The 24320-nt window shown below is 34.1% G+C and overlaps 2 protein-coding genes and 1 long non-coding RNA gene across 8 annotated transcripts in view; 1 reads left to right on the forward strand and 2 right to left on the reverse strand.

Annotated features, from left to right (window-relative positions):
* LOC112906609 overlaps positions 1-13168 on the reverse strand; it is a 30243-nt gene extending 17075 nt beyond the window's left edge. Inside the window, exon 1 of the long non-coding RNA XR_003232461.1 lies at positions 12938-13168. This is a non-coding gene — a long non-coding RNA (uncharacterized LOC112906609). The remainder of the gene's footprint in view (positions 1-12937) is intronic.
* On the forward strand, positions 579-6868 carry LOC108732431 (two pore potassium channel protein sup-9). Its single transcript, XM_018463222.1, has 5 exons — positions 579-721; positions 3593-3875; positions 3978-4182; positions 5266-5606; positions 6049-6868. The coding sequence occupies exons 1-5, from the start codon at positions 595-597 to the stop codon at positions 6179-6181; spliced, it is 1089 nt and encodes a 362-aa protein (XP_018318724.1). The 5' UTR covers positions 579-594; the 3' UTR covers positions 6182-6868.
* Positions 13169-14526: 1358 nt separating the features above from the next.
* Positions 14527-24320, reverse strand: part of LOC108732453 (UNC93-like protein) — a 266863-nt gene continuing 257069 nt past the window's right edge. For all 6 annotated transcript variants that reach the window (XM_018463273.2, XM_018463275.2, XM_018463274.2 and 3 more), the window contains exons 4-6: positions 20040-20473; positions 17244-17592; positions 14527-14584 (exon numbers count right to left, since the gene is read on the reverse strand). In XM_018463273.2, the coding sequence (XP_018318775.1) occupies positions 17258-17592; positions 20040-20473 (769 nt within the window). In that variant the 3' untranslated portion in view covers positions 14527-14584; positions 17244-17257. The remainder of the gene's footprint in view (positions 14585-17243; positions 17593-20039; positions 20474-24320) is intronic.

Below are 24320 nucleotides of genomic sequence, written 5' to 3' on the forward strand. Positions count from 1 at the left end.
ACCTTCAGTTTGACCGGCGCAAAGTAGAAAAGAACAGCACTAGGCCAGAAAAGGAAGGAGACAACTCTCGGCCAAACTCTTAACCGGTGAGGAGCGTATAATCCGTACAGTACTGCACGGAAAAATTGACCATTGAATCCACTACAATTGCATTGCTCAAATGTGCTGCTATTGGTACCATTTACTACTGAAAATATCAACGAGATGTTTATCTATATTTGAAGACACATTAAAGGCTTTAACGCTTGTTTTCGACTCGCACTACTAATCATGACTGAACAAAACTATTGGCAGGTACTGTATGAAAAAGTATGCTTAGTGAACAAGAGTCGAGAGTATAATGAGCTTTTTTCTCCTTACCTACGATTTTGCCAGCGCGTATCCAAGACATTGGAAGGGGCACATCGCTAGAGAAAGTAAATGAAGTATAGCATACTTGCTAAATTTCATTAATGTTTTGTTTAAGGTTTAAAAATGACATGAAATTAACAAGTGGGGTAGTGTTGGAGGTGGTGGTGGAGGTGGCGAGGTCGGAGGGCAGCTAGCAGCGCGGGAGCCCTCCACCGGCCCCAGCATGTCGCGCTTTAGAAAAGAATGAAGAAGCAAAACGTCCGTACACTTTCGCTCATTGTGTGCACATTTACGTATTTGCTAATCGGAGCCGCTGTTTTCGACGCTCTCGAATCACGGACAGAAAAGCAAAGGAAGGAGGTTTTGCAAGGTACCTTGATCACACCATACAAAACTTACAATCTACAATAATTATTCAAGTTTTTCCCACGAATGTGTATCCAGTCATGTTATGTCGTTGAAGAATAAGTTGGGCTTAAGAATGAGAAAGCTCAGAGGTGATAGTAACATTCAAAAATAAATCGCACTGTTACTATATCTGATAGTACAAAAGAGAACTACGATAGTTTAAAATTTGATTATTACATTACTGAAATGCTACAGTTATAGGGAAAACTATTCTTTATTGGACAGCTATAGATTTAATTAAGTGATAGCAATTGACGCAGATTTTATTACAATCTTTAGTGGTTTTAACTGTATTAGAATTATCATTAAGTGACTAGATCAAATGCATCAATTTCATCAAAACTGATTCACTTCAGGCTCTGTAGTATTAGAGAGTAAAGAATGTTTGTTTAAGCAAATATTATAAGTAAATTCGCAACACAATTCTGCGGTTAAAGAATTATGTTTATCACTACCTAATCATTAAACAAAGTCGCTTTCCCGCTGTCTGTCCCTATGTATGCTTAAATATTTAAAACTACGCAACGGATTTTGATGCGGTTTTTTTTAAAAGATAGAGTGATTCAAGAGGAAGATTTATATGTATAATACATGCATAATATAGTAGAGAAACACTGATAATTTTAGAGGTTTCTAATGTGATGTCGTAAATAAACATATATTTTGCGCTTACATTGCAAACGCTGGCTGAACCCTACGAGATAGATCAAAATAATGTACTACAATATTGTACATCTTAAAAGGGTCTACAAAAAAGTCCGGGATGGTATATGTCTATCTCTTAGGGATAACCCACAATAACCATTTTTATCCTTTACTTTTTATGAGAAATAATGACTTATTTACGAAGCGATTGTAGGCAATACAGCAATAATTCTTATCCAATTCAGTACCTTAAATACATTGTGCATTTAATATAGATCAATATGGCCCTTTACAGCATGTAAAGGACGGTTTGTATTGTCTAATGACAAAAAAACTGTGAATGTTGTATATAAAGACATTCTGTATTATATTTAGTATGTTCAGGGGGTGTCTTTTGAAGATTACCCCTTTTCGATAATAATCTAAACAAAACAAAAATATATTTAGTATCAGCATTGCACCCATGCGAAGCAGGGGCGGGTCACTAGTTGTAAACTATTACACAATTTCCATTATAATCACATTTTTATATTGTTATACTAATTTTGGTTTGAGTAGTGAAACCTTTGATTGAAGAATTTCTTATTTCGGCGTTATCTGAAGATAGTTGATTTCCGGGTTTGATGGTCGTAATACAGGATTGGTTTTACTCTTTCTGCTTTGCTAAATCTGCGAGAATGGAGTCATTTATCCGACGTTTTGCAAACAATGACTGTGGATTGCATCTTCAAGTAGAGTGACGATGGCTTAAAATCCGTCGCTGCAATTTTACTGCGATTAAGTTCCTAAATAATTCAATCTTAGTACATCCCTACCGAAAGGCTTTACGTTAACCGCAATAGCTGGAGAAATTTCGGGTGAACGACTCCATCCCCAGACTCACCGAAGGAGCAAAACCAATTCTCGCCTACGGCCATCAATTCTGAATATCCAACCCTCTTCTGAACAATTTCTATCCACTAGAAGAACATTAAGATGTAATAACAGGCTCTTTTCGATTAGACAATAGAAGTAATACGGGAGATACACAGTGACAGAACACTGCGATAAACATAACTTAACCGTCGCGAAAACTTTACGTACTTTACCATCAGGTTAGGAGGCGCTATAACATTCTTGTTAGGTAAAAGGGTGAATATAAAGATAGAAGGTGAAACATTAGAAGAAGTGACTGATTGTAGGTATTTAGAATGACAGATAGCCCAGGATAGAAGAAACAGTTGAGATATAAATGAGAGGATAGGCCAGGAACTAGTCGACTTTCACAAAAAGAAGTCACTTTTTTGCTCGCGAAAGGTTCAATCCCGTACGGGTCCGGAATGTAGATGATGAGAAGGTTAGAACCGAGGTGCTAGATAGAATAAGAGAACAGATGACAGACGAGATAGGTTGGTAGGGCACTTTATAAAGCATGAAGGTCTAGTCAGAGAAATATTAAAGTTGGGAGGGTTAGGGTTCGAGGTAGACCTACATTAGATTACTGTTCATAAAGAGTTAAAGATGTGGGATATTTTACTTTTGGGGAAATGCGAAGATTATTAGTTCAGGACAGGAAAGAGTGGAGGTGCATGTCCAACTAGTCTTAAGGTAGTTGTTCCATGAAAAGCGTTTTCTTAGGATTCTTTTGAAATTTTGACAGAATATTATTTAAGTTATTTTTCACCTATATGTGCAGACTGAAATTATTGGACAATATAGTTTCAGAGATATTTAATTTCAAAGTTCGCGTTTTTGCGGCTTTTATACATTGTACTATACAGGATACCGGCGAGGCTAACTAGAAATACAATGTTAACTTGGAATCCCTTCTTACAAATGTTTTAAAAAACTACAGAAAGATTAAACAATGTCTAATAACTTCTTTGAAAAAAGTTTGATTAATTATTACAACACAGTTTCTGAGATATTAATTAATAAATAACGAACAATTTATCGCACTCAAGTAGTAGAAGGGATACACGAATGAAGAGCGGTACGGGATTGGCTGGGAATAGTGCAGTAACAGCAAAAAGTTTTAGGCTTAGGTATCACGGCTGCTAACTGACTGTACGACACACTCTAGCATAAACTTTTTACTAGTAATGTCGTGAAACAACTTCCTTAAAACTAATGACCCGTTGATGATGATGATGATGAGATCATTTCTTTAAAAACAAGGGAAACGAAATGAGTTTTTTTAACTTTTCAGAAATTGAAATAATTGTTAGACGCAAATATAACATTAGCAACGAGGATTTTCGTATAATGGAAACCGTAGTGTTGAAGTCCGAGCCCCATCGGGCCGGGCGACAATGGAAATTTGCCGGAGCATTCTACTACGCCACAACAGTACTTACAACCATTGGTTATGGCCATTCGACTCCTAGCACTATTGCAGGAAAGCTTTTTACAATGTGTTACGCCATGATTGGAATCCCTTTAGGACTAGTTATGTTTCATAGCATTGGTGAACGAGTTAATAGGCTAAGCAGGTAAGAAAAATAAAGAAAAATAGATTACCGAACATTTATTCTTTTTTTTCAAATCATGATGCTGTTCCTAGATCTGATTCATTAAATGTTGTATTGTTCCAGCGTAATAATAAGATCTGTTAAGTCTTCCTTGCATTTCCGTCATAATGAAGCGTCAGAATTGGAGCTAATATGTGTCGTAACAACCCTAAGTTCGCTTACAATAGCTGGCGGTGCTGCAGCTTTCTCAAGATACGAAGGGTGGACGTATTTCGATTCAGTTTATTACTGCTTCATCACACTGACCACTATCGGCTTTGGAGATATGGTATCCAACATTTACATTTTGCAGAGTTGGTCCTTTCTTCACAGAAGGAAAATCACTTTAATCCTTTTTCCTTTAGGATCGGCCATCTGCGTTTATTGCAAAAACGAATGAAGGGGATAGCCTTGATCAATAGTGGGCAAATTTAGATTAGAGTGATTTTTCTTCTTTCCACACAGTTCATCATCATCATAAGGTCGTCAGCTCTAAGACTGGTTGGACACGCACCTCCACTCTTTCCAATCCTGAGCTAATCTACGCATTTCCTCAAAACTAGAATAATCCACATCCTTAACAATTTGCGAACAGTATACCTCTGACTAGACCTTCATGCCTGAGAAAATGTCCTACCAACTTATCTTGCCTATTTTTTATTGACTACCATAGAGTCCTCTGTTCTCTTACCCTTTTTAATACGTCTTCATTTCTAACCTCTATCCACGGTACCCTCATCATTATCCTGTAACACCACATTTCAAACACTTCTAACCTTTTCTTTTCCGCCGTATCTACCGTCCATGTTTCGCACCCGTACACCGCCGCTCTCCAAGCATACACCTTTACCAATCTTTTTTGAATTTCTAAATTTACCGTTCGCGAGCATAGAAATGACTTCATTTTATTGAAGGCGACTCGACCCTGCGCTATCCTCTGCTGTATATCCCTCCAACTCCTTCCAACCAGACTTATCTGACTTCCTTCCACACAGTTAGTGATGAGTAAAGCCAGACAATGACCGAGGCTGTCCCAATCCTGATATTAATTTTGGACTTATATATTCGGTGTCGGCCTTGGTCTTGTTCGTTCGGTTTTGGTCTTGCTAGTATAAAGACAGTCTTGGTCTCACTTTTGCCAAGATCAATTTTACTTACCACTACACAAATTTCATCAAGATTGTAACTATACAGAGCAACCCATGAATTTCTCACATTCTTTATAAGATTGAAAAGGTAAATCTAATGGATTGCCAAAAATTTATATGAATTTTATGAACTGTCCGGAACTATTAAACCCGATGCCTTTAAAGGAAGGACCAATTACCTGAAGATATCAGCTAATGGTATGTTACTTTCAATTCATTTACAGGTGGCCCTCCAAAAAGACAGTGCCCTTAGTGACAAACCAGAATATGTTATGTTCGCGTTTATTTTTATTTTATTCGGATTAGCAATCGTAGCTGCCTCGTTGAATTTACTAGTTCTACGTTTCGTGACTATGAACACTGAAGATGAACGAAGGGACGAAGCTCAAGCAATGCAAGCCTTGGTCGGGGCCGTTAGGCTAGAGGGCGACGTTATTACAGCAAATGGGTCAATACTAAGTGGTCACATAGGTCATCACTGCACCGAAATAGCATATCTTGAACCAGATAATACATCTGTGTGTTCTTTCCACTGTGGATGCTTTACAACAAGTTCGACACGAAGGTAAAATTATTTAATGTTTCCACAAATATCATACTACACCCCTAGACAAAAATTTACAGTCTCTCTCCAGTCTCTCAGAGTCTTTCAGCGTCTCTGAGAGCGTCTCTCACAGTCTCTCAATTATTGCCTAGGTGTTTTTATGGATCTCTCACAGTCTCTGTATGAGAGACTCGAACGATAAAATTGTTAATTCAGAAATTCGAGTCTCTCACAGAGAGACTGAATGAGTAAAACTGAAAAATTGAGAGACTCGAGTCTCTCGTAGAAAGATAGGGTTGAACTTAGAAAATTTTAACCATGTCTATCGAGACACCACTTATTGAGAGATTCGAGTCTCTCGTTGAGAGAAATATCTTGACTTTACGGATTCAATTTTTTTTTTATTTTCTTGAGACTAAAATTCTGGAAATCAATCAACGACAAAAGACCTATCTTATTGCAGGTATGGCTTCAAAAAGTCGCCTTCTCAACTAAGACACCTACTACCAGTATTACCAATGCACGAGTTACATCTCCCCCAAGGTTCGTTGCCACCACCTCCTGCTATTTTCCCCAATCATAGGGCTTCAATATGATAAATTATTTAAAATTTAACGTTTAATAATATAATAATTGCTAATGAAATGTGATAATAATAACAACTATTCATATTCTTCCCTTAAAACGCCGCATGTATTAACGAAGACAGTGCTTCAAACGACAAAATAGACAAGATGAGGTCTGAAGAAAGATGTTTCCGTACTACTATTAATGAGTAAGGTGTAAAACATCCACTAATGGTCTCTTCTAAATACATACCTAGTAGTTAATGCGAATACACAAAAAAACAATCGGCATCAAAAAAATAGGGTTTGTTTATGACATAAACTTAATTCTGAATTTCAACTGATGAAACGGAGTATCCTATTGGTATGAGTAATTTTTGTTAATTTTTTAAAAATTTTGGAGTTATTTCCAAAGTAATACGAAATGGATACTAAAAATATATAAAAAAAAGACAGTCATCCTTAAATATAATAGATACATAATTTCCAGGCTTTGTAGCTTTTTGTACAATTTTTAATATTCATATTTAACAAAAGAGAAGTCCCATTTGTCTAGTATTTACTACTTCTTTCAGAATAATTTCTTGTCTTCCTATACCTTGTATATAATATAATTGCATGGCTCATGAATTTTTTCGCTTAATCGTTAAAATGTTGGTATTAACATTTGTAACATTTCAGATATACGTAACTATAATTAAAAATTAATGACTTTAATTAATTAACGAGCAGTATTACCTTGCATTACTAAAATGTGTGATATTTTAATCATTTTTTGCGAATTGCTTACTTTACATGTTTTAATTATTTATAGGTATATCTATTTGTAAAATGTTTCAAATTTTTATTACTGTTCAAGGTAATTCTAAATAACAATTATTGTTGATATCGTGATAATTGTCACATAAAAATTAAGAAATTTTTTAACCTTAAGGTAGTTGACGAAACAAATCGGTCTTTTTTTATTAATAAAGTCTGAGTAGATAATGATTTATTTAGAACAATTGGTCATAATTATTTATGGTGTATCTTAAATCGTCTGTCAGATAAAGGCAATTTTTGCCAATTTGTTTATTAATAATGTACAATTACAAATTTTTATGAAAATTGAAAAACTTCACTGGCGTTTAGATGAGTTTTTTCTGAATCCTGCTAATACCTTGGCTTACCGATTTCGAAACCAAATTCAACAAGAGGGATGCACAACGACGTAAACACCAGTGAAGCTAGAATCGAAAATTGTTAACTTTTTAACTTAGTTAGTTTGTTAATGATAAGGTTAATTAACCGGGAGCAATTGCCACTCTGGTCTTCCTTTTGCATTGCTATTAACATTTTACGAAAAATTTATAGTTTTAAAACCACTGTTACTTATAATAAGCAATTGTGTTCTAAAGCCAAATTAAATTTATAAAATTGTTACGAACAATACAACACAAAAAGGAAAATTTGCTTTTTTCCGATAAAATATAGGGTTGTTCGGAAAGTCATTTCGTTTTTTTTTTGTGGAAATGAACGACAGCTTTCGTATAATAAACAAATACTTTATTAAATTATATATTGACCGTTCTGGTCCAACACCTTTTGCCATCTTTCTGGTAGTAGCATAATTCCACGCTCATAAAATTTTTGGTCTTTGCCGGCAAAAAACTGATCGAGGAGGTTTTTGACCTCCTCATTTGAGGTGAAGGTTTTACCGTCTAAAAAATTTTGGAGTGACCGGAACAAATAATAATCCGATGGTGCCAGGTCTGGAGAATATGGTGGGTGTAGCATTGTATCCCATTCAAGCTGTAAAAGCTTTTGGCGAGTGACCAAACTTGTGTGAGGTCTCGCGTTGTCTTGGTGAAACACTACACCTTTCCTGTTGATTAGTTCTGACCTTTTCTGTTGAAGTGCATCATTCAGTTTGTCCAGCTGATGACAGTAGACTTCCGAATTAATCGTTGTGTTATCCGGTAAAAGCTCAAAAAAAACGATTCCTTTAAAATCCCACCAAACAGACAGCATCACCTTTTTTTGGTGAATATCGGCTTTGGAAATGGTTTGAGCCGGTTCATCTTTTTTGCTCCATGACCTCTTGCGTTTGACGTTGTTGTATACAACCCATTTTTCGTCCCCAGTGATGATGCGCTTCAAAAACGGATCATTTTCGTGACGTTTGAGAAGCGAATCGCAGACGTCAATGCGGCGACACAGATTTCTCTCTGTGAGAACATGGGGAACCCATACATCGAGCTTCGAGGATAATCCCAGGCCTTTCAAGTGGTCATAAACTGTTGAATTTGATAAATTTAACCTCAATCCGATCTCACGTGTTGTTATTCGCCGGTTCACATCAACTAATGCCTTTATCGCGTCTTTATCAGCTTCAACCGGCCTTCCCGAACGTGGTGCATCTTCGACATCAAAATTGCCGGATCGAAATTTAGCGAACCAGTTCTGGCACTGGCGTACTGTCAACACACCTTCTCCATACACATCAGTCAATTTCTTTCTGGCTTGAACAGCATTTTTACCCTTTCTGTAGTAAAACAGTAAGATATGTCGAAAATGCTGCTTATCGCTCTCCATATTTAAAAGGGCACCAACCAAAAACTACTGCGTAGAATTAATTGGAATTTTTCACACACAAGCCTTGCTATATGAGCTCTCAAAGCATATAAAAATTGTACGGCTTAAATGTGAAGTTGGGTGCAAAAGAATACAATTAAATCCTCTGTCGGGAAAAAACGAAATGACTTTCCGAACAACCCAATATAACTCTTCATAATTTGGAAATGTTTTAAATTCTACTTTAAGCAAAAAGAATTAGATATTTTAATTAATGGAAAATCATAATTACATTAAATGGTAAAATTAATAGTTAAATTGATAAAGAAAAGCTTTCATACGACTCCTACTGTTACCATCATCCCTAGATGAAAGCTAAATATATAATAAGCAAGTTATAAAGAAAACTTAATGTCTTTTGCTAACTGAGTAAATGTATTATATAAAAGATAACACGGCTGTGAAAACGCGCTACATTAATTATTCCTTTAGTTAAAAATTTTATAATTATTAAAAGGGCCAGTAAAGTTACTAAGGTTGAAATAACATTAATAATTCCTGGACTGTAGTATGAAATAATTTAAGCACCAGACGTTCTTTTAACATAAACAGGTAAAACAACAAGATGCAGGGTGCCAATTCTAAATAAAATCGTTAGGAAAATACATAAATTATCAATTGTTTTCACAATAGTGTGATGGGTGTTGTATGATGATAGAATGTGTAGATATTAGATACTGAAAATCGGTGTATTAACATTAAAATTTTAAGGGAACAACGCATCTGTACCACTTCAGGTAAAAGAGCTATTTATTTATTTACAACAAATAGCGTTTTACCCTTTTTCTGGGGTAATTCATCATTTTAATAAGGTCGTCAGTCCTAAGACTGGTTGGACACGCACCTCCGCTTTGCTATCCTGAGCTAATCTTCGCATTTCCTTAAAACTAGAACATCCTTAACAATTTGCGAACAGTAATCTAATATAGGTCTACATCTACTCCTCTAAACTCCTGTTTCTGCCTCTACTATGTCTCCGACTAGAACTTCATGCCCGAGAAAGTGTCCTACCAACCTATCTCACCTATTGCTTATTGACTTCCATGGAGTCCTCTGTTCTCCTACTCGTTCTAATACCTATTCGTTTCTAACTTCTCTATCCACGGTATAAAAAATAGGTAAAATAGAGAACACTTTTAAATTAAACAATTACATGGTGAATGGAATGTTATGGTTTATTGTAAATAAATAAGTAGATAGCTTTATTACGTGAAGCACTTCAGATTGGTTTAATCATATCAGGGATGAAAAAGAAAAATGAATATTAACATTAAATCCTACAAAAATTAAAGATAAAGATTTTATCATCATACATACCTACCTATCCATTGCAAGATTTATTTCCACCTTTTAGGTAACTGATATGTCTGTATAAACTTTGAAGTATTGTTATATGTAACCTTTTTTTTTATTTAAAAATAACATTTTAAACTTGTAACTTAAAAGGTAAAATCTCGTAAGTGCAATAAAATCAAGTATTCAAAAGAGAAGTTTCTTAGTCATTATCAAATAGATGTTACTACGGCAACGAGGACGAATAGGTGTAATACACTTGTAAATAGACACATAATTTTAAATGTTTATGAATTAATCCGTTTTTGCTCATACAAACATATTATTAATCTATAACACTATAGATTAGACTGTCGCCCTACAAATTTTTACATGTTCGTATTTTACTTAATAACGTTATATGTATAAGAAGGATACCTGCAAAGGATAATTCACATAGGTAGTTATGTGGCAGGTTTTACATTTTTATACCATCAAAAATCTGCTTGATTATTACACGAATATGTTTTTCAGATATATCACACTTTGATACTGTTTTGTGGGCTGTAAGTAAATATCATTCCTATTAATTACAGTGGGGTCAATTTCGGAAGGCGAAGTTTGCAACAAATCATGAAATATAGAGAAGCAGAGTTTTTATACTTTCTTCCTCCTTGTTGTTTTCTGTTTTGATTATCGCCCTCGGAATTTCACCCTATAGAAATGATCGTGGAGTATGTTTATACCGGGTGTTTCAGGTTTAACTGATTATACTTAAAATCTGAATTCAGGATCTCAAAATACAAAAAAAGCTTTCTATAATAGGATATCCGCGAACGCTTCCTTAAATAGTTATCCTTCAAGGAAGGAGGGCCAAAATTTGATTTTCACTTTATTCAATGTGGAAATAGATAAAAAAATTAATTGAACTATGTATTTTTTGACAGTAGCCTACTAAGCAGTTACCGTCTTACTAAATAACACAATTTTATGAATATTTATATTTTTTTATCGAAAAACGAGCAATTCCACCGAAAAAAAGTAAAACAATCATAAAACTTACTACATAAATTAATATTTTGAGGGCATATCTTTTATAATTAAATTCAAAACCGTAAAAGGTTCTAGTCAAAAAATAAAATGGATGTTACTAAATTAATCCTTTTCATAGAGAAAGATTTAAAAAAAGTGTTCCTGTTAAAGTAGAAATGTGTATCAAAATTAACTTTTCAAACCTGAAACATCTTGTATAATTCAAATCTAAAACTACAAAATCTAATAAGTAAAACTAATTTCGATACCGATACGTCTATTTATTTATAAACAATGTGAAGATAATTAAAGCTTAAGTTTTGCAACAGCAAATTCATAAACTTTAAACTAGTGTAAATATTGTCGTTGCAATTTTTGAATAAATTAATGCCGAATTAATTCAAAATAAACTCGGGTTTGGACTTGTAAATGTAAAAATATAGTATACACTGTAAATAGTCTTCTACTGTAAATACATTATTTCCATTTTTGCATTAATCATCTTGTATGTATGTATTTATTTACATATTGTACTTGTTTTTGAATATGGATGAAAGGGTATCACAACTAGGTAATGGAAGAACTTATTTTGTTAATTGGTACGAAGATGGCATTAATATAAGAGCTAACCATTATTTATTAGCAGTAATTGTTTGAATTACCACACAGTGTGTAAACTTAAATAAAAACTTCGCTCCTAGATTGAGAACTTATCAAGATTATTTCCCAAACTTAAAAATTATTACCCTAATAATAAACTGTTTTAGCGTTATACCATTTTCAAAATAAAGGTACATTTACTATTAAACCAATGTAAAATTACTTCATGCAACATGTACTTAATAGTTTTATCAGCTATAAGGATTAAATGTACCTTCAGTCTAAATTTATAAGTGGTGTAACTACCGGAAGAATTGTTAGAGTAATTTTTAATACTTATATATCTAACTATTTAAACGTTAAATAAACTAAATTTTGTAGCGATACCTCAATCTGGTGACATTATAAAAGACTGCTAGTTGTCATACCCCAGCAAGAATTTACTTACAATTAATTTAAACTGATATTTACGGTGTTCCGAAAATCCGAACTATTATCCTTTTCATAAATTCTTTTTGACATTTAATTTTGATGTGTAATTAAAATAATGCATCAATAAAAGTGTCTCCCCTTATTGTTTCAAAAACAAATGGAGTGAACCAATGGCACTAGCAGAGAAAGGAAATTGATTCATTCATTAGTTTTAATTTTTTGTTGCCTCCAAAATTTCGTAAGATAATAAAGAATTAAAACTGAGAAAATGAATCACAAGTTTATGATGAATAAGATGGCGTACTTTTCCATCGATATTTTCGGGATACCGTTTATACGTACGTATCAGTACATAATATGCATATGTAATTTAACTAAATATACAAATAGTATATACTGCCAAGAAAGAAGTGTTTTTAATAAAAACTTAAAAATTTTCATTGTTTTCTTTTGTTACCTAGTATTTCTATATTATTTTATGTTGTCGTCGATTTTCTTCAACACCTATATAGGACATCAACGGGAGAGATGCTGCAGGTAAAACTTAGTTATACCTAACTCATAAACCAAATTACCCTATCTATTTCGAAAAGTATTAGTAAAAAAATGCTAAATGCCTATTTTAAATTTTTATAACCGTTATAGGTCCATTAACTTTGTATCTCAAGTTGTACAAGGACATTACCATTTAATAAATTTTACAAGAAGTGCACTTATTTTTTGTATTTACAGTACATCTATTTTTGATCACGATTGTTACCTGTAAGCTTACGTATAATATATAGGTATTAATAGACTGAAACAGAAAATTCCTTAATTTTCAAATTTTTCACCTACCTTGTGTTGTCTTCATCCTGATAGTTCCTTTTTCTTTGTTTTCTAATCCTTGATGTTAATATCCTTAATAATACCACTTACGTAGGATTATCACATATAAATATAATTAATTTGCATCACTATATTCACTAATTAATGTTCTTTTTGTTGTACCACCACGCGTTTTAAAGCCTAAACGAACCGATTTTATTTAATTCGTGCTGTTCCACGTTGTCATTTCAACTCATCGGACTCCAGCCTACGACTGTTGCCTAGATACATGATTATTTAAAGGTCATCAAGCAAATAAATTGCTATATTTTGTTATGTTATCTCTTTTTTCGATAAATTGAGTCACATTTGCGCCAAACAGATAGAAAATAGCAAATAGATTCATCTACATTTTTAAATATTTCCTTTATCGTACACGTAATTACATTTGAAGTTTGATGAAAATGTACAATTAGGTAATTTTTAAATTTCCTCTTTTTTTACAATTCATGAATCAAAAAAAAACACAAAGAAACAATTTTACATGTACGGGGTGTACAAAAGTTTTTGAAAAGAAAACTCCTCTTGAGTAATGAATAATTAAAAATGAACAGTCAATTATTCGTAAATAGAAGTAAATATCTGAAAAGAAAATCTGTTTGAATTTACATAACAAAAACACTTACTAAATAATAATAATAATAATTTTATACATTTAAAGTTTCAATAATGTTTTATTTATACTGTACACTTTTCTTAATAGACAGGTATTGATCCTTATGTAGATATGTATCTACTCTAGTATAATAATATAATATTTTTTAATTTATATGTTTGAGGCCACATTATTTATCGACGGTTGACCCTAAAGTCTATATAACTACGCCTATTTTCACAATATAAGTACAGCTCAGAAATTAAGAACAAAAACAATTGCTACAATTCCTTCCTAAAATTTTCTGACTCTAGGTACTTACCTAAATATACATATATATAAACTCGAAGTTCATTAGTACATAGTAATCGCGACTACAATCCTGCAGGCAGGCGAATTTGGAATTTTATTTTTTCGTTAAATTAGTGTTTTGTTTTGTTAGAGGAAAATTCTACTAGCATATAATTAATTACACAGTAACAATAATACAATAGTAGTACTAATAAGTACCTAGTGATGATGACTATATTTTTATAATAATGATAATAATAATAATAATAATCGTTTATACCTACGTATCCTATGCTTAGACATAAATACAACAAATTAATTTACCACAATCACAGGATTGATAAACTAACAATATAATAATAATAATAATAATAATCAAAGTAGTAACAATCTTAAGTGTATCTAAAATTTGCTACCTCTAATTTCCTAATGTTGAACTAACCGAATCACCGAAAGTTAGTGAAGTAAACAAGTGACTATATACACAGGTTGGACATAATGAGGTCGTCATTCGAAGAGGGACCATTATCATTTTGTGTTGTATCTACATTTACATTAACATGTATAGTTTTTAAGACAGCAAAAGGACATTTCACACCTTAATAATACTGTGGTGGATACACTTTTAAGAAGGAATTAGTTTTCAGTTTTCTTTACTCGTACGATGCTTTTGCTTAACGTCAAATCCTCTTCTTCAACATCAGTTAAAAGGCACATAGAATAATAAATATCTGGGGAAAAAAAACAAAAAATCCACTGTAAAGTTTGCAAATTTACTAAAGAGTTCTACATAGCCGTGGATGGCTACCAGCGCAGCGTGATGCCTGGTGTGAGAGAGAAAGCTGCCGAAAGGATTTTGTCTCTGTAGATAATTATTTATTTATTCAACACAGTAAAAGCCAATTGTCCGCATTTACTCGTTTTTCTAGAGAAGGATAGTAACAAGGGGCCTCTATACAAAGTTCTCTCTCACTCCTGACAACATAGTAGACTATAGGGTTTATTGGGGATGAAACTTTCTAAATTCGGATGCTGATGATAGAAAACAAACATCCAGGCTAAATTTTCCGAAAAAAAAAAGTTGTTCCTTCATATAGTCAACTTTGTTCCTTTAACATTTTGAAAAGTATCACAGTTGAGGACGCCTGAAAGTCTTTTGTCTAAAATTCACTTCCCGTTACCTAACTGAAAAGTCATTTTTGCCATCTGGTTAGTTCCAAACAGGAAAAAATGTTTGCCCTAAAGTAATTCTTAGGGAGAAATGTTGGAACTTATTTTTCTCTGGTGGTACATCATCATAAATGTATACCCACATAACTCTATATTATTTTATGAATGTTTGTTTTTCCTTATTATATTTACCAACTTATCAAAAATGACGGTGATACAAAACATGATGTTAATAGTACATGGGGTCAAATAAAAACTACAAAGATCACTGCTTTTGGACAATTTAGAATTCCGGCACGAAAAAAAATAAATTTTTATGACAACGGAAAAATCACAGTTTTCAGTTATAAATGACTGAATTTGTCGTTGAAATAGTAGAATTTACTAGGTAACTTGTAATAGTCACAATTTTGACGTTTCTTTAAAAATTATTTCAAGTTTCTTAATTATTACAATTAAGTTTGTAATAACTAAAATACCTAGTAAATTTATTTCTGCTGGGATTTTATTTTTATAAAATTTGGATCCAAATTATAATTTTTATTATTTTTCCTCTGGAAGCAACGGGATAATGCGATAAATTGTAAATATCGTTTTAATGATTTTTTTTTATATAGCACCCCTACTAAATTTGGGTGTAACTTATGATGTTTGCTATTTAAACCTAATTAAATTAAAGTGCTAATGTCGACATGTTTAAGATCGTTTTTACTAAGGAAACATAAAAATGTGCACTCTTAAATTAAAACAGTGAATAATGACTGATTTTCAATGAATATTGACTGACTCTCACAGTGCCAATCATACGACTGTAAAACAGTAAAATCAGTACTGAAAACAACAGTTACTGTTATAATGAATAATACAAAAAAGTAAGTACGATTTAGTAATAAATTTTAATAAAAAAAATTATTGTTTTGTCAGTTGTCATCCGAATTACTGAAAATATCAGTACAAATTCCACTGATTCAATTTAAGACAGCAGGATTATTGAGAAGTTGTCTTCTCTTTACTTTTTAGTAAAAGCTTATAAAACAACATTGACATTGGCATTGCATTCACACAAAATTTGGTAGATTCGAGAGTATCAGATTAATGATTCTTACAAAGAATTGTAAACACAATACCGTTCGCGGTTTAATCGTAATTAAGGTGTAGCACTAATGCGAATTGAAACTTAAAAACAGGTCAATGCGGACTTTTTTAACTATAATAATGATCGGTCTTTGCAAAAAGTTATGAACCGCGAAAAGGTTAACGTAGTTAAATTTTTCAATGACAAACTTACTAATTTATTTAATTCAACGAAACGCTTCGTTTCGACCGGAATAGATCCTGCGGTTTACTTCACGGGTAATTAATAAGAGAATAAACAATCTAGCCGTGATGTCATTTGTTGATTGATTGAGACAATGGTACAGGTTTTCAAGTGTACCTAATTAACAAGATGCACCTTTATTTACATTACCAAATGTAATTACGCGTTTTACGATTACTTTATGACGTTTTAGCAAAACTTTAAGTAGCGGAAATCAGCATAAATATAGTAATCTCTTCACAGAAATAATTATAGAATTCAAATACAATTATGAGGTAACTAAATGTAAAAAACTAGTTTCTTTCTAGAATGCTACTCTAGTGTAAGAATTAAAATACAAAATTAATAATTTTTAATAATTAATTCGGATTATTAATTAATTAAATTTAAATTAAGCTGGTAATAATTGTAAAATGGTGCAAAGTGAGTTAAAGAATGATTTGTTATTCACGACATAATTTGCTTAACACATCAACATGATCAGTAACTATTTTTCATCCTATACATCGCTGTGACATCTGTTGTCGAGTTACTGTACTACTAAAGCGCTCAGGGTACCTACTGTCAAAATGGCCGCTATGACTTTTACTGATGTGGTACATGTGATAGATCGCAAAATGATAATAAAATTCAACATTGATTAAGATAAAAATTTAATAAAAAAACAATTTTAATTAAGTATGTGCCGAAAACTAAAAGAAAAATGTTACCTATGTAATAATGCCAGAGTTATGTGGATTAATTAGGCGATTTTTGCTAAAAAGGGATAAAAACATTTGCGTTCTAACGGGAGTCATATTGTTTAATTTTGTGGCGTCCTCGATCTCCCTACCATCATGTATTCTTAATTAATGATTATATAAATAATTGATATTATTAACATGAAAACTACAGTCACTTACCTTTTGGTTCTTTTTTACAAATGCGTTACAATGATTTCGTCATCTATATCGTCTTTTTCGTCGTCCGTTTCTTCGGGTTCAGTTACTGGAGGTGGCTGCTTCTTCGCTTCTGCTTCTGCGGCTTTTCTTTCCTTTTCCTTCTGCCTCCTGATCTTTCTATAATGGAGGATTTCAACGACTATATACAGGATAACACCAATTTCTAGTATGCAGATCATCACGAAAATTTTCATGCGTGCGCACAAGTGAGTCGAGTAGGCATAAACTATCACAAAGCCAGAGCTCTCCCACAGTCGATAATTGGAGAATGCAGCTTCCTTGTTACGTCTAAATAGGGTCCCGTACAATCCTGAAAAGAAATACCAAAATTAATGATGATAACCCTAGATAAAAATGTTTCTCTGAAAGCGAGACTCGAGTCTCCGTCTCTCATTAAGTCTCTCTGGTGTCGCTGAGAGAGACTGTTCAACGTATTTCAGAGATCTTAGTCTTTCTACGAAAGACTCGAGTCTCTCAATTTTTCAGTTTTATTCATTCAGTCTGTCAGAGTCTCTGAAAGCGAGACTCGAGTCTTCGTCTCTAAATCGAGTCTCTCTGGTGTCGCTGAAAAAGACTGTCGAGAGACTGTCAAAAAACTGTTTAGCGTCTCTGAACGAGAGACTCGAGTCGCTCATAGAGAGATCCTCATTTCGTATCTAGTTTCTGAACGAGAGACTCGAGTCGCTCATAGAGAGATCCTCATTTCGTATCCAGTCTCTGAACGAGAGACTCGAGTCGCTCATAGAGAGATCCTCATTTCGTATCCAGTCTCTAAACGAGAGACTCGAATCTCTGAACGAGAGATCGGAATTTCTCAATAAGTGGTGTCTCGATAGACATGGTTAAATGTTTCTAAGTTCAACATATTTCAGAGATCCCAGTCTTTCTACGAGAGACTCGAGTCTCTCAATTTTTCAGTTTATTCATTCAGTCTCTCTGTGAGAAACTCGAATCTCTGAATTAACAATTTTTTCGTTCGGGTTTCTCATACAGAGACTGTGAGAGATCCATAAAAACACCTAGGCAATAACTGAGAGACTGTGAAAGACTGTAAGAGACGCTAAAAGGCCCTGAGAGACAGGAAAGAAACTAAAAATTTTTGTCTAGGGAATATATAATACTGCTAGTTTTATTAGACGTTAACAGTAATTACTTTGTAAAGAAAAAGTCAATTCAGATCAATCAAAACTACATTTGTAAGTATCTACTGTTTTTTGCTAAATTAATTTATCCTTGGTGATGCGCCACTGTAATTTGGTACAATTGTTAGAACTGATGTAATCTCTGTAGTCTCTTTTATGTTAAGTACCTTTTTTTAATCGACAAATGATTTCTTCGTAAGCACAGTCCCATAAACAGAAGACACATGGCGGATACAAAGAAAAAAAAGTGGCTTTGGATATTACTTTTTGTACGTCGAGGATTTCGTTCTAGCTACTGTTAAGCATCTTAAGAAAAATGTTAAAGGATGATCATTGTTTGACAACACGGAGTATCGAACAAAGAAACAGGTTACATCATACCTCAATTAAATTGACTTTTTTTCATTCGAGCTTTATCTATGTAAATATGCAAATGTAAAAAAAAGGGAAATTTTACAAAAACAAAACACCATTCAGTTACATCCTTGAGTATTATTTTGATCCCTGATTATTCGCAGACCGTAGCTTCTTGTATAAAATGCCATCATCCGTAAAGCTCATACGTACATTTACGTAAACTGTTTTACTGCTTGACAAAAAATTTGTTAGAAAATTTGCATTTAATGTGTAACAAAATAATTGTAATTCAATAGAGACCTGAATACATACACTACGTCTTATTTAAATTACCAGTTTTTTAGTAGGTAAATTTATTTAGCCTATTTATTATGAACATAAAAACCATTTCAATTTTTTTCAATGCTTTTAACCTAAAATATTTGTCATTCCTTTAAAATTTTCGATGGGTGTTATTTGTGAGTAGTAGGGATATAAAGCAGAAGAAAGCGCAAGGTTGAGTCGCCTTCAATAATAGAAGTGACTTCTATGTTCGCAAACGGTTAATTTAGAAATTCGGAAAAGATTGTTAAAGGTGTATGTTTGGAGCGCGGCGCTGTTCGGGTGCGAAACATGAATGGTGGAACAGCGGAAAAGGTTAGAAGCATTCGAAATCTGGTGTTACCGGCGATTGATGAGGATACCGTGGATACAGAAGGTTTGAAATGAAGAGATATTAGAAAGAACAGGAGAACAGAGGACTCTATAGAAGTCACTAAGAAATAGGCGAGATAGGTTGGTAGACCTTCTCAGGCATGAAGGTCTAGTTTGACACATATTAGAGGCAGAAACGGTAGTTAGAAGGGGTAGAGGTAGACCTAGATTAGATTACTGTTCACAAATAGTTAAGGATGAGGGATTTTTTTTGGGGAAATGCGAAGATTAGCTCAGGATAGGAAGGAGTGAAGGTGAGTGTCCAACCAGTCTTAAGACTGACGACCTTATGATGATGACTACTTAGCATCACAAATTGGTTGAAGATAACCTTTAGGTTTTTGACCACCCCTAAAGAAAATAAAATTACCACGTGATCAATCTGTACCTTTCTGTTTAAAGTACTTTATATGAAATCACATCAATGACTAAAATTTTTACATGATTTCCATGTTTTTCTTGATTTTCAGAAAGTAAACATGGGACAGACTTAATGTACGCACAAATAACACAATACATTAATACATTAAATCTAAAGAAAGATATGGTGTAGAAGTGATCTTACCATTAATTTGGGTTTGCCAGACAGCATCTCCCACGCCCCAAAGTCCTGCGGCCATGAAGAAAAGGATCGGGTTACTGGGATGAGGTCGCCACAAAAGTAACCATATGGAAACACCCGTGTGTACTAGCGCTCCCAAAGCAATGATGGGCTGTCGTCCAATATATTTCATCACGGAACCAAAAAGTAAACTGCAAATGGCGTTCACAACACCGAAACATATCATGACATAACCCACGGATGATATGCCCAAGGCGCATGATATGTATGCTTGGGTGAAATCGGCACCAATGAAAGCCTGCTCCATGCCAATCCATATTGTAATGGGTATCAGCAGTTGCTGGTAAGGTTTCTTCAATTGGTACGCTGTAGCCGATAGAAGTTGGATGCCTGTCAACTCGGTTTGACCACTTCCCCTACGTTGTTTCTCACCATATCTGGAAGGAAAAGATATACATTAAAAACGTACAAGAGTGGGACTGAACCACATACAACACAAAGATCCAAAATTAAAATGCGTTTCAACATCTAAGGTTTTTAGTTTCTGTAGATGTTTTTACGAGGAATTTTCAGTTCCAGTGATAGAGAAATGGGAGTTTGATGAACTAAATTAGTGGGCATGAGTTAATGGTTAATCCTAATTGCTGTATATGTATATCACTAATGTGAATAGTCTAAAATTTAAGGTTTGCAACTCTGGAAGTTTTTACATTCTCTACCAGCAAATACAATGAAATTTTTAAACTCTACTTGGACTAAGCCAATTTATAAGAACCACCAAAGGGTGGCAAATATTTTTAACCTAATTATTTTTCAACAAGGATCTGACAGATGTTCCAATTTATTTTTTGTACGTGATGAGCTTTCTACAAAGAGACTATTCATTACGAATTCACCAGAATTTGTTGTTTCAGTTTTCTTTGATACCACTTCTACTTGTGAAATACCCCTAGATAAAAATTTTCAGTCTCTCTCCAGTATCTCAGAGTCTTTCAGAGTCTTTCGTCGTCTCTCACAGTCTTTCACAGTCTCTCAGTTGTTGCCTAGATGTTTTTATGGATCTCTCATAGTCTCTGTATGAGAGACTCGAACGATACAATTCTTAATTCAGAGATTCGAGTCTCTCACAGAGTGACCGAATGAATAAAACTGAAAAATTGAGAGACTCGATCCTCTCGTAGAAAGACTGGAATCTCTGAAATATGTTGAACTTAGATTAAATTATAACCATGTCTGTCGAGACACCACTTATTGAGAGATTCGAGTCTCTCGTTCAGAGACTGGATTCGAAATGAGGATCTCTCTATGAGCGACTCGACAGTCTCTCTCAGCGACACCAGAGAGACTCGATGAGAGACAGAGACTCGAGTCTCGCTTTCAGAGACTCTGAGAGACTGAACATTTTTATCTCGGGCCAAGAAAAAGGAAACGCAACACCAAAACTCATTTTGGACCTGCCTTTGTTGAATTGAATTTACACCACAGCATTTCTTCTTCACTCTGTATCTGTACGTAGATTTTATGATTTATTTCATCTAACATAATAAACATTGACTTCCTCGTGTTTTCAAGTAGGACACAAAGGGGCCACAACAACATAAGTTTTTAATGTACGATTTGCAAATACCTATACACCTATTCTTAAATTACAGCCTTGATTCAAGCACCTTGAGTTGTTATTTGTGATGTAATGCGTATTGCAGCAAGCAAGAAATATGTATTTACTACGAATAGTTACAATGGTCATTTACAATTTTTTAATTTTAATTATTCAAGCAGTAAATCTATGGAATATAAGTACTTACGACAGTGCAAATGAGATAATAACATAACATGTTTTACTGCAGCTAATTTTTTTTTAATTCTCGACTTAAAGAAGAACTTATTCACGGTTGTATTTTTAGAATAATAATAACCTTTATAAATTTGCGTCAAAAAACAGTTGTAGAAGTAAATGAATACGTATTTATACGTAGGACGTGTTCAACTGTTCCAAGATTGATTGTTATTCACGCATATTTAAAAGTAAATTAATGTGCACATGTAAAAGTTGTTGTAACTTTTGTTTACGTTCATTGCCATTTTCTACAGCTATTCGATACGTCGAAATAAACATTTTAAGAAGAAAGGGGTCAACAACACCAAACCTGGATACAAGAAAAAGATGCGGTTACAGTTATGTTTTTAAGGATTGTTCTCGCTTTTTTTTTCTGCTGTTCTACAACAAGGAGAGAGGCGCTAAATGGTGATGAGGAGTGGACAAGAGTAAAAGGGGATCTATCTCTAAGTACATCCAAAGGTACATGACCACCTGTGTTTGTTATAATCTGATTTACTTTGTTGTTTATTGTACATTGAACCTTGCACTTGTAGAGAGAGCAAAAGTTTCAAAATGATGATGGCCACCGAGATAGGGAACTGACTTCAGAGGTCAATGTAATTAGAACTTAAACCTCAAAGTACTTCTACCTCTCTCTTGATATTCAATATTCTGTTATTCCAGATAGAAGGTTCATCAATGCGTGTATTAGACACATCTAATTTTAATTGCTAATGAACATAAGATAAGTATCTTCACATTCGTAAAACTGGGGTTAATAAATTCGAGTAAATACTTCTTAACATGTAGTCAAAATACTGAAATAAAAACCAAAAACTTTTGGTACGTAACACGTAAGGGAAGTGAGAATAGAACTATATAAACGTTGGCGTTCCTCAAGGGCCGCATCTGGGACCGCTCCTATTTATCATGTTTAATAATACTGTTTCAGAAGAGAAGAGAGGAAAAAAAAACTTTAGGGTGTTTCATTCCCACCAGCCAGTAATGCTGGTGGGCGGGCAGTCCTTCCGGACTACGCCGGAAGGTAAAGCGGAAGGCCCTCTTCAGTCTCCTTTTAGGAATCGTGGGAATGAGTGGGTGGTGGTTCAGATGAAATGAAGATAGAAGAGAATGAAAGATCATCTCTGGAATATTACTGGTCCAAGGAAACCACAGAAAAACTTGGACCAAGGCAGACGGACCCGGAATCGAACCGGCGTCCTCCCGAATGCTAAGCAATGATCTAAACCTCTAGGCCATGCCGCTCGGTCAAAGAGAGGAAGAAATAGTTATGTTTTTGGTAAGTGCAAAGATAGGATGAAGTAGATGCAACGACGACTTTACCATGATGGTGAAGATTAATCCAAACCCAAGCAATAGAAAGGTTAAAACAAAACCCCAGGATCAGTTGCAACAATTTAATCGGATTCAATCAGTGAAAACTCTTCCTACATCAGATCTTATTATCTATAAAATAATTTGTGGCCTCTCTATTCGCCTATGGTCATTAAATCTTAAATTTCTTTCAAGGCGGAACAATAATTATGGAATGTTGAACGTACAGAAGTGAAGATAATATCTTCATTATCAAGGACGTAGTAGACGGTCGAAAAAAAAAAGTTGTACAGGAGAAAGGTCTGTCTGAGCCATAGAAATTATTTCCTCAACACTTACCTAAGACGCTTTGAAAAAGCTTGAGAAAAAGTTAACATAATCAAGACAATGGCCGCTTGTAAACTCAATTCAACGCAGCGACCTTCTAGTGATTATATTATAAATTCCGTATTTTTATTTAAACGTAAAATAATTTTGCACTATTTGAACAAAATATTAGGAACACAACAGCTTTATCACGTCCATTTGGTAAAGAAATTAAAAATTTGACATATTACCAACGTAAAAAAACACATCATCATCGTATGGCATCAGTCCTAAGACTAGTTGGACACGCACCTCCACTCTTTCTATCCTGAGCTAACCTTAGCTTTTCCCTTAAACTAGAACCCACATCCTTAACTATTTACGAACAGTAATCAAATGTAGGACTACCTCTACCCCTCCTAACTCCCGTTTCTGCTTCTAAAATTTTTTTTCGGCCAGACCTTCATGCCTGAGAAGATGTCCTACCAACCTTTCTCGCCTATTTCTTAGAGACTTCCATAGTCCTCTGTTCTCCTTTTCTTTCCAATACCTCTTCATTTCTAATCTTCTCTATCCACGGTATCCTCATAATTCGTCTATAACACCACATTTCGAACGATTCTAACCTTTTCTTTTCCGCCGTGTTCACGGTCCATGTTTCGCACCCGTACAACGCCGCGCTCCAAACATACACCTTTAACAATCTTTTTCGAATTTCTAAATTAACCGTTCGCGAGCATAGAAGTGACTTCTTTTTATTGAAGGCGACTCGACCCTGCGCTATCCTCTGCTTTATATCCCTACTACTCCTTCCGTCCTGACTT

This window comes from Agrilus planipennis, unplaced genomic scaffold (genome assembly GCF_000699045.2).
Source record: "Agrilus planipennis isolate EAB-ADULT unplaced genomic scaffold, Apla_2.0 scaffold10, whole genome shotgun sequence".
Lineage (NCBI taxonomy): Eukaryota > Metazoa > Arthropoda > Insecta > Coleoptera > Buprestidae > Agrilus > Agrilus planipennis.

What these genes read in the sequence shown, in the direction of transcription:
- LOC108732431 (XM_018463222.1), top strand. Translation starts at nt 595, where the DNA reads ATGAAGAAGCAAAACGTCCGTACACTTTCGCTCATTGTGTGCACATTT. An exon ending in CTATCGGCTTTGGAGATATG is followed by an intron (nt 4,183 to 5,265) that starts GTATCCAACATT and finishes ATTCATTTACAG; the next exon opens with GTGGCCCTCCAAAAAGACAG. An exon ending in ACAACAAGTTCGACACGAAG is followed by an intron (nt 5,607 to 6,048) that starts GTAAAATTATTT and finishes ATCTTATTGCAG; the next exon opens with GTATGGCTTCAAAAAGTCGC.